The sequence below is a fragment of the Aquarana catesbeiana genome, linkage group LG05 (genome assembly GCF_042186555.1).
Source record: "Aquarana catesbeiana isolate 2022-GZ linkage group LG05, ASM4218655v1, whole genome shotgun sequence".
NCBI classification, from domain to species: Eukaryota; Metazoa; Chordata; class Amphibia; order Anura; family Ranidae; genus Aquarana; species Aquarana catesbeiana.
In genome coordinates, this window is record NC_133328.1 from 12,963,503 (window position 1) to 12,975,056 (window position 11,554).

Genomic DNA, 11,554 nt, shown 5'->3' on the forward strand with positions numbered 1-11,554 from the left:
TGTCCATCCATGATGGTGTACCCTATCTTTTCTAAGGTTGGACAAATATCTGGGTTTAGAACCACTTTAAAAAGTAGAAGCCAAAACAACAGCATGACAGCAAGGGAACTAGCATTCCAAAAGAAGAGTTCAGCCTCCATGATCCTTTTATGAAAGGGTACCTGTTACGTACCTTACTGTGGAGTCTGAAATGACGAGGGTGGCCTCTTGCACGGTTCCGGTCCTAACACCCCTGGAGGTGGAGACAGGGCTGCTAGGGCAACGGAAGGGTGCAGGTTCCTGTTGGCAGGATCAGGAACACCGGAGCCTAGAGATGCTGGTGAGATGTTGATCCTGGTTAGGTTCAGGAAAGTCCAACAGGAGAACTTGCAAGGTCAGGAACAAGCAGGAGTCGGCAACGTGCTGGCAGGAAGGTGCACAATCGATAGGCAGATTCGTAGTCAGGGGCTAGCGGAGGTTGGCAATGGGCTGGCAGAGAGGTACAAGATCGGAAGACAGAGCCGTGGTCAGAAGTTCAAGCCGGGTTCAGTACAGGAAGCAGAAGTAAACAGAGTTGCAGGGATAATCCAAAAGAGTAGTCAGGAAGGCCAAGGTTTCAGGATCAAGGTTCAATCAAACAGCAATCAAGGATACAGGAACGAGACAATCCAGCACTGATACTAGTATGCTGATCCTTTAAATAGGGCGCCCTGTGCTGTGATTCGTTGGCTTGCGGACATGCCCACGCTGACGTGCACTCGTTCATATGAGAGTACTAACGTGCATGCCTGGTCCGGGGTTCAGACATTCGTGCCGCACGTCTGGCTGGTGCACGGGAACGAGCGTTTGTAATGGTTCTCTGATAGTACCCTTACGTCTCAAACACACCTCTGCAGGGAGCTGGAGGTTGGTCCCACCTCCTCCCACAGCTGTCCGTTGAGGTCACCCATCATATCTGTAAACCAATTGATAGAGCAAAAGCTGGGGCCAAGCCTCAACTTCCAAGTCAAGGTAGGAACCTGCACTTTAGGAGGGACCCGGTAGACAATCGTACGCCTTCAACCATGTTGGAAATAATTTGGTGAACACCCTTTTCTGTTCCACCATGACTGTGCCCCTGTGTACAAAGCCAGCTCCATAAAGACATGGTGTGACCAGTTTGGTGTGAAGAACTCCAGTGTCCCACACAAATCCTGACCTCAATCCTACTGAACTCTTTGGGATGAATTGGAATGCCGATGGTGAGCCAGGTTCTTCTCATCCAACATCAGTACCTGACCTCACAAATGGGCACAAATTTCCACAGACATCCTCCAAAAACTTGTGGAAAGTCTTCCTAGAAGAGTGGAGGATGTTAAAGCCACAAAGGGGGGGGCAACCCCATATTAATGACTATGGTGGGTAGAATAGGAAGTCCAACAAGCTCATTTACAGTAGATGTAATGGCTAGGTGTCCAAAGACTTGTGACCACATATTGTATAAATATTACTCTTTCACCAAAAGTGATATTTCTAAAATAAAAAAAATAAACATTTTGACTTTTGTGTAGATAAAGCATGGACTGTTACCCCAGCCTTTCCTTTAATATAGGCCAATTTATGTTAAAATGTGGACAGAGCTTTGATTTTTTTTTTTTTCGAGGGAACTAGTTTTGTACTTTTTTTTGCCACACTTTGGCACTGTTATCTAACGTGATGTAATTTATATTACGTATGGCATATAACTGAATTCTTATCGGTGAGCTAATCAATTTAGTTCTTATGACTCAGATATAGATGACAGGTTTACTTTACGTTGCTGCGTGTTCCTATCCTTGATCAAAGGCTGCGGTTTTCATATCAAGTTGTGTTAATCACCCAGAAGGTCGGACCCACAGGTATAGAGCGAGCCGATGTCAACCGCCGCTTCAGCGGGGATAAAAGTCTCCTTCGACAAGCCGCGCTCTTATCTGATTAATATCTATAATGGGGCCCGTATCTCCCCGACTGGGTGCCAGACACGCTCATACCATAGCAATTGGCTCTTTCTGGGCCCCCCCGGCCTTGTGGCCTTGATCCTAGTACTTTGTTTTGTTGATGGCCATTTGTAGAGGTGAACAAACAAAGCAGCCACCTGCACAGGTAAACCCTGACCGATACATTTTGAAAACCTAAAATACAGATCCATTTATGAAAGTGAACCTGCTAGTCTCGGGCATTTATACCTTTCTCCCAGTCTGAATCTAAACTCAGAGGGGTTAATTTACTAAAATTGGGAGTGCAAAACCTGGTGCATCTGTGCATAGAAACCAACCAGTTTGCAGGGGGGGGGGGGGGTTTTGCCAAAGCTTAAAGCGATATTAAAGCGGAGTTCTGTTTATTTTTTTTTTAAGTCAGCAGCTACAAAAACTGCAGCTGCTGACTTTCCTGTCCAGGGCGCCCGCGATGTCAGCACCCGAAGCCGACCTGGCTTTCGGGTGGAGGCGCCGCCATCTTCGGTAAGGGAATCAGGAAGTGAAGCCTTACTTCCTGGTTCCCTACTGCGCATGCGCGTCCCCACTGGTCCCTGCTGTCTTCTGAGACCTGTGTGTCTCCCAGAAGACAGCGGGGGGGTGGGGGGTGGAGAAGGTGCCGGAAGTGGCGTAGATACCCGCAGGTGGCTCAGCTATCTATGCCTGTAAGTGGGAGCAAAATACCTGTATTAGACAGGTATCTGCTCCCCCCTGAAAGGTGCCAAAGGTGACACCAGAGGGGGGGGGGGGACTCCAAAAAGCAGAAGTTCAATTTTTGGGTGGAACTCCGCTTTAAAGGCATTTAAAAAAATAAATAAGTCATACTTATCTGCTCTGTGCAGCGGTTTTGCACAGAGCAGCCCTGATCCTCCACTTCTTGGGTCCCCCGCAGACGCTTCTGGCCCCTCCCTCCTGCCAAGTGCCCCCAGGGCAAGCAGCTTGCCATGGGAGGCAACCCCAAGATCAAGAAACAACAGCCACCTCCCGATGACAGAGGATTCAAGATGGCGGCACAGAAGCAGATTGGCACAAGGAGAACTTCAGCTGCAAGGAAGACAACGCTGGACTCTTTGGACTGATTAGAGAGACTGCATTTAGCTTTGCACAGGTAGGGGGAAATTCCTCTAGAATCTTCTTTGCAGGGAAACATTTTAGATTTCAGTATAGCAAAATAGTCGCTTTTGAAAGTGGGTGTGTCTGGTTTTGGTTCAGATCAAGCAGTTAGCATTAAATTACATCACAGCTGGTCTTTGGTTTGGTAGTCAGAAATCTGTGTTTTGGTAACTTCAGGAAGAATGTGCTTGGAACCCTAAAACACCTCATCTTCTGCAGGCTCCCACTATGAGATATTGAGGAAATGAGGATACAGGAGGCAAGAGAGGGTTTAGCCAGCAAGACAGCAAACCGAAGAAGATGGGTGCCAGAATGAGACCCTTGGCACCTCTGATGAGTCCGCTAAAACACGAAAAGTTAATCCTTGACTGGAGCTCAGCTTTAAACATCTCTTGTAGTTGTGCCGGTACAGTCGTTATGAGCCAACTGTGAGTTTATGAAAGTCGATTTACTCTAACGAGCCGTTTTATAAATCCCTCTGAAGAGCTATAATCCTCAGCTCTTCCATTTTATATACAGTAGACATAAACATTTATGACCTATGAGGAGAGGATTACCCCGGGGCTGAGCTCTGTGTTTGTATCCAGTGTACACAATGTTGATCCAGGACATTAATAACTCTGAAAGAGAGATAACTGACACTCACAAATTATCTATAAACTCTGCTTACTGTAAACGGGAAAATCCCCAGCTCCGTCCGCCTCGCCTATCTCCCTTCCGTCTTAACCTCATCTGCTGCTGGAGCAAAGCCGGGAGAGGAGCAGGCCTTATCACTAGAGCTTTCCTTCGGCTGTCTCTGTGCTACAAAGCAGGAATTGTGAGTGAACGTATGGGACATGTGAGGACCAATTTGTGGTTCTTGGCAACTATGTCAAAACACTTATTAGTTCACTCACAAATCATACTTTTCTGTCCCTTGGCCAACTGTACATCCAGAGCAGTTGGTGTATAGCACAGATAAAGCCTAATAATGTAGTCTTTTTTTTCCAAATGGTGTACAGCTGTTCTTGGCATATAGCTCAACATCAGTTTAGTGCATGGAAACCATGGCTTGTATGGAGTAGGGTGTACAGCTTAGGGAATAATGAGAAAGTATGACCCAACAGGTTATATTGAGGTGGGCCAGTTGGAACCCAAACCATGTTAAACAACTTTGTATCTCACCCAACGGTGGGTGACTTTGGACATTTCTGAGTTATTTGTGTTCATAAGAAGGATGGCCTTCACAGAGCAACCCCCCTATGAGCTTGCTTGGGAACAGGCCTTGGGCAGAAGCTACTCTGAGGAAGAGTGGACTAAGGCCTATAACTTGACACATTCGCTCTTTCTGTCAAAGCATTATCAAGAGAAAAAATACAAAATTTCATCCAGGTGGTATAGATGCCGCACCACATTGAAGGGTATAATTCCATCATCGTTCTGATTTTTGGTGGAGTTGCCAACAACAGCAAGGCAGCCACCTCGATATCTGGTAGAGCTGTATAAGATATCATCTAATCAGGAAGAAGAGCTGACGTATAGCACAGATACAGCTTGATAATATAGAGCCAGATAGCGTACAGTTGTTTTAGGCATGTTGGTCAACATCAGTGCAGTGCATGGAAACATTGGCTTGTATGGAGTAGGGTGTACAGCTTGAGGAGTAATGACAAGGTATGACCCAACAGGTTATGATTAGGTGGTGCAGTTGGAACCAAAACACACTGAACGACTTTGCTTATAACCCAACAGAGTGACGTAGGCAATGTATTTGGCTGTCCCATTCTCCTGTACTATTACGTTGTAGAGCAAGCCAGGATGAGCCTCTTGGATGCTGACAGTCCCCAGGAGTGAGGATCACCAGATTGATAGTAACCAAGCAGAGATTAGCTTCTTGGATGCTGGCACTTGGCAGCAGTTAGAATCACCGCTCAGATGTTTTTGGCTGTTCTATTCTCCTGTACTATTATATTGTAGAGCAAGCAGGGATGAGCTTCTTGCACTCGCCAGCACATGAGAATCACCGGATAGATAGTGAGCAAGCTGGGGTGAGCATCTTGGATACTGGCACTCACCAGCAGTGAGGATCACTGGATAGATAATGAGCAAGCAGGGATGAGCTTCTTACACTCTCCAACATGTGAGGATCACCGAATAGGTAGTAAGCAAGCCAGGATGAGCTCCTTGGATGCTGGCACTTGCCAGCAATGAGGATCACCAGATAGATAGTTAGTAAGCTGGGATGAGCTTCTTGGATGCTGTGTCAAAAACCATGAATTCAGACCGAGACAGAAGTACAGTTAAATCACACTTGTTTAATAATAAAATAAAAAGAACAAACGTAGTCAAAACATAGCCAAAGTTCAATAACCGGAACGGATAGTCAGCCAAGCCAGAAGTTAGGGATCAATGTAGTGGAGCAGCAAGCAGGATCTGGAGCCAGAAGGGATGTCAGCAAAGCCAGTCTTTAAACAGGAACGCAGGAGAAAGTTTCTTGCGATGTTGACCAAGGCGAAGGCAGAGATCCTGTGGACTGGACGGCTTAAGTAGGCAGGACTGACGAGCAGGATATCATCAACAGCTGAGTAACAGTGGAGAGATAAGAATATAAATAAACGTGCCTGCGCTGAAAAAACATATATCCCAATAGTTGGGAGGTGCATATATAGTGTAAACCTATACTACAATATTTCAATAATTAAAAAAAAAAAAAAAAAATGCTAGTAATATATAAATTATAAAATAAATACAATCCTTATATAAAAATATCCCATAAAGTGCAACATGCAAGAAAACAAAACATATGTGGTTATAAATATAAGATCAAAGTGCAAAAAGTGTCCACATTTAAAAAGTTCAATTCATTGATATTAACACATAAAGTGCAAGTAAGTAGTGTCCACAGAAAACAGTGTTCCTCATGCTCCTCCTTAATGGTGTTCACAATAAAGCATGCTTCAGTGCTCTCCTGTGACCCCCCACTTGTGCTTGCGCTCACCTCTGAGCGTGTGACATGTCGGCGATCCTAGGCAATATGGCCACCGACAGGATATACTTACATCAATGTAGCCTATTACTAGAGCTGTCAGCGGTCCTAGGCAAAATGGCCACCGACAGGATATACTTACATCGATGTAGCCTATTACTAGAGCTGTCAGCGGTCCTAGGCAAAATGGCCGCCGACAGCATATAAACACACACACACACACAGAGCATCCGTCCAATTAGATCCTCCAGAGGAAGGCACGTGATCCCTGTGCCTAATACGCGTCGGGGAGGGGTAGGACGGAGCTGTCAGCAACAGAGGTAGATGAGGAACGACACACCGCACGCCATACAAACGCTTGTTTTATACAAACACTCTCTGGAAAGATTGGTGCACTCGCGCACCTACATATTGTAAATACATTTCTGGAGGGAAGTTTTAATATATTTTAAATAAATCCCTACTGTATCACACTATGGAGCTTTTTCTTTCTTGTAAGTGAAACTGATGACATCTGAGAGTGGTGGAGTTTATACCAGCATACCCTGTATGAGCCCAAGTGGTGGCTCCAATGCGTGTTTAGACACCTTTTAATTACCGTGTCACACGCTCAGAGGTGAGCGCAAGCACAAGTGGGGGGTCACAGGAGAGCACTGAAGCATGCTGGATTGTGAACACCATTAAGGAGGAGCATGAGGAACACTGTTTTCTGTGGACACTACTTACTTGCACTTTATGTGTTAATATCAATGAATTGAACTTTTTAAATGTGGACACTTGATTTTGTACTTTGATCTTATATTTATCACCACATATATGTTTTGTTTTCTTGCATGTTGCAATTTATGGGATATTTTTATATAAGGATTGTATTTATTTTATAATTTATATATTACTAGCATTTTTTTTTTTTTTTTTTTTTTTTTTTATTATTGAAATATTGTACTATAGGTGAGCTTCTTAGACTCACCAACATGTGAGGAGCACCGAATAGATAGTAAGCAAGCCAGGATGAGCTTCCCGTATGCTGGCACTCACCAGCAGTGAGGATCACTGGATAGATGAGCAAGCAGGGATGAGATTCTTGCACTTGCCAATATGTGAGGATCACCGAATAGATCGTAAGCATGCCAGGATGAGCTTCTAGGATGCTGGCACTCGCAAACTGTAAGGATCACTGGAAACATAGCGAGCAAGCTGGGATGAGCTTCTTGGATGCTTGCACTTGCCGGCAGTGTCGATCAACAGATAGATAGTGAGCAAGCAGGGCTGAGATGAGTACTTTTAGCGGCGCAGGTTTTAGTTAAGGTCATACCATGTTTATTATTTTCATTTTTTTTAAAAATGTAACCTTTACTACTGCTTTAATGTATTTCTCACCGGGTATTTCTATTAGAAAATAAAATGTTGCCTGTGTTTTTAGATCCTGATGAAGCTGAAGAGCATTGCCCTGGAAGCAGAGAGCGAGCTGGAGCTTCAGGACGAAGCCCTTGATGAGATCACGTCTTCTGTGGACAGATCGGTTTTCAGCATCGACAAACAGACTCGCAGGATGAGAAAGCTGCTGTAGCACGAGAACACTCAGAATAAATTGGAGGAAAGGACTGTCTGCACTGACTGCTTCAGCCGACCACAATAAGGTGTCATACTCCTAACACGGGGGATGTGTTATGACAGGCGGCATTGGGTTTGGCGAGTCCACATCTCCTTACTTGCAGTTTTTGGGAGTCCTCTAATTACCATAAGCCGTTTGCAAATGATAGCATGATGCTATTGATGTTTACATGCACCCACAATGCAAAATACCCCTCACATTTTCCGCGTGCAAACGTGGCAAGATGCCGGGAATGCTGAATGCCTGCAGCCTTGCCTGTAAATTCCTGTACATTATTCCGCTTTGCGCTGATTGTATTTATTTACTTTAGGTTCTGTGCCTTTTCACGTGAAAACCTGAAGAATATCAAGGTTAACCCAACCCCCCCCCCCATGAATTTCTAAAACAAAACTGACATTTGCTAAGGCTGAACTCCAGTATGGGTTAAAAATCAAAAACCATATCTAGTGTCAGCATTTTTTTCTGCATTTGCAAAGCGCTGATCGAATGCTGATTGGATGCTGGTTTCTCAGCGTGCCTGTTTAACTGAAGCCGGTCGTGAGCTTCTGTCAGACAGGAAGCTGTACACACGGTCGCATGTCGGACGGTTTCTACTGTACTGGCTGATATTCGGCCACTGTCTACCCGCCATTAATCCTTCTGTTTGTGGTCCGGTCATGTCACATCACAGGTCCTCTTCTTCCTCCTGTGGTTGGTAGTTCTGAATGCTGCAGAGATTGGGTGTTAGAGGGCATGCTGGGCTCGGGCCACCCACCAGTGGAACAAAGCAGGATTGCGGTGCGGTACGGTGAGTCTGCTGGGGACAGCGGCGGAGGTAGGGTAATAGGAGATTCATTTAAAAAAACCTTCTGGTATAACCACTCAAAGTCCAGCAACATACCGGTACTTTGCTGGTCCTTGTTGGGCATACATTGTAATGTTCTTTTTTTCATGCAGCCTGTGGGCTGAACAAAAAAAAGAGATTGATCGGTGGGTATGCCCACCATTAGAATACCGCCTTTCATCCACCCACTTCTAATGATGGTCATACATGCACCATTTTTTTTAAACTTTGGTGGTGAAATCACCTCCTACAGTGCTGGCGTCACAGATTTACATATCGTGGGAGCAAACGCTGTTGCTGTCAAGATGGATAAATCAGTGCTGCAGCTAAATGGTGTACCTGCTAAGCAAATGATGCTTAACAATAAAACAAAGTAACATTACAGTATAACAGTAAGGCTTACCATACCTGCAAAGCAAATACAATAAAACAGTAAAAATAAAACATTTTTTAATGCAATCTGTGCCTAAAAAATATATGCCGAAGCATGGGGGCAATCCACCCCTAATGTTAGTGCGGGGGGTCTGGGTGGGTGTCTCCACCGCACATCGGCGCCACGCCTCTGACGCTGTGCGCATGACGGCCTATGGGCGGTCTGTCACGCACTCGCCTGCTATAACATTGGGTTGACAGGTGGGAAGCCACTCCAGCGTTCCGCCGCTGTGTCCTTCCCTCTGTGCCACACCAGCGTGATACTGGGGGGGAACCGTCTGGCATGATGTGGTCGCATTCCATCACCTGATTCACCATCTTTTCACCCCTGACTCAGTATAGAGCCTGCACTTCCAGATCCCTGTTCGCCTTCCATCTGGCTTTCCATCTATTTTGGATACATCAAGGTAAACCCATGGTATTCACCCCACTATCAGGGTCATGGCCCTGTTTACTTCGAGATCTGTTCATTGACCTATATTGTCACAGATATATAATAGTTTTACTTGGTATACCCCTGAAGTCCTCTAGGCATATGGGTGATGGTTTGCGTTCCCCTGATTTCTGGCTGTTTTCCCTCCTCAGCTCCCGGGCCGGGCTTATTGATGGACCCTTGGCATGTGGTTTGGCGCGGTTTCAGCTGTGGTTTTTATGTGAGTACAACTAGGCATGGCCACTTCTTTCACTTTCCATATTCATTTTTTCGCCCTTTTACATAAGGGTATACTAACCAGACCATATGGGTTAATCATATTTTTCCATAGAACGTGGATGCACCTGGCTCCTGACGAGTGGATAGGAGTCCATGAAACGCGTAGAACCCACCCTGATGCATCCCATACACATCGATTGATTTTAGATGGCCTCATCCCCCCCCCCCCCTTTTTGTTCATTTATATTTTACTGTTTGGTGTACCCTGGTCAGTGGAGGACTAGGATCTACTATTTATACTATTTAGTGTGTTCATGCCTTGTTGTTACATGTTTTACCTAATATATTGTGATTGACCATTTTTTAACGATTTATGTATGCAACACTGTCACTTTATGCTATGTCGATCATTGGTCTCAATAAAACATACATATGTTTTGACTTATGTGAACTTGATTGGTCCCATTATGCAAGCCTCATTTAAAATCCCAACCTCCCCCCTCTTATATAATGTTAGGGGCAAATTGCTCCTCCACCCCTGCCCCCATGCTTCGGCATATATGCTCTTTTTTTTAACTGGTGGTGAAATCACCTCCGACAGCGCTGGCTTCACGGCTTTACATATTGTGGGAGCAAACACTGTTGCTGTCAAGATAAATAAACCCGTGCTGCAGCTGAATGGCGTAAATGAAAACAAAAAAATGGTTAACAATAAAACAAAGTATAAAAGAATTACATACCTGAAAAGCAAACATGATAAAACATAGTAACAATAAAACATTGCATTGTAGAATACAGTAAAAAAGAGCAGAACAATAGAGAGAGACTAGGGAGAGAGAGAACAATAAAACAACAACTATTTTTTTTTTTTTATATATATTTTTTTTTTTTTTTACTTTTATATATTTTTTTTTTTACACTTTTTTTGTAACTGTAACGGTTCGGTTCCAGGTTCGGGTCTCCCAAAAAGTCTAAACTTTTTGAAACACGTGACAATCTCGCTGATGCCTTTTAGCTTATTTTACCCTAATCATAGCTATCATTAAGGCCTTGTAGACTGAAACGCATTAGAAGAGGTTGAATTTTAAGCCATTTTAATGAATGGAGTGCCAGTATTTTTTCTTACACTGTCCTATGTATGCTGCTTTATGGCACGGGCACAGTAGCCTTATCTGAGTATTTGCTTTCTGCTACCCATCCTGGTAAATGTCTGTGTTCCACATGTGAAGGGAGAGGGCGAAGACAGCATTGGGGCTCACAGGCAACTCTTTTAAAAGAAGTTCTATCACTTTGCCCAATTAGGACCGATTGATGGAGATTGACCATTTGATGGAGTCTCTTGAAAGCCCACCCTTGACTCACTTTGACTTATCTTCGATAGGCTCCTTCTTACAGCAGATCGCAGAGTCGATCCCGGTAGAACTTCTGTGCTGGAGCTTACTACAGTTTGATGATATTCTCCTTATGTAACAGTGTTCAGGTCTAGTGATTGGCTAGTCAGGCATCTTGGGAGGTGGCCTTATGTTTCAGCATTACCTGGAAGAACCAAGGCATTATGTAAGGGCTTAGATGGAGCTACTCGGGAACATAGAGAAGGTCAGTATAAGGCCTGATGCAAATTGGCAATGGCACACTGGCACTGGTCGAGGGCACAGGTGCACCATTCATTAATTTACAACTTATTTACTTACCCTGTTTCCCCGAAAATAAGACCTAGCGTGATTGTCGGTGATGGCTGCAATATAAGCCCTACCCCCCCAAATAAGCCCTAGTTAAAGTCCTCGTAGGTCTTATTTTCAGGGTAGGGCTTATTTTCGGGGAAACAGGGTAGGGCTTATTTGGGGGGTAGGGCTTATATTGCAGCCATCACGGACAATCACACTAGGTCTTATTTTCAGGGAAACAGGGTATTTAGAACTTTATTACTTAATTTAGGTGCGGTGGCGGGCTGGTGCACCTACTGGTACTAACTTTTAAGGCAGTA

At 44.6% G+C, this 11,554-nt stretch overlaps 1 protein-coding gene across 2 annotated transcripts in view; it reads left to right on the top strand.

Annotated features, from left to right (window-relative positions):
• SNAP47 (synaptosome associated protein 47) overlaps positions 1-10,011 on the top strand; it is a 77,558-nt gene extending 67,547 nt beyond the window's left edge. For both annotated transcript variants that reach the window (XM_073629443.1, XM_073629444.1), the window contains exon 5: positions 7,472-10,011. In XM_073629443.1, the coding sequence (XP_073485544.1) occupies positions 7,472-7,618 (147 nt within the window). In that variant the 3' untranslated portion in view covers positions 7,619-10,011. The remainder of the gene's footprint in view (positions 1-7,471) is intronic.
• The last annotated feature ends 1,543 nt before the right edge of the window (positions 10,012-11,554 follow it).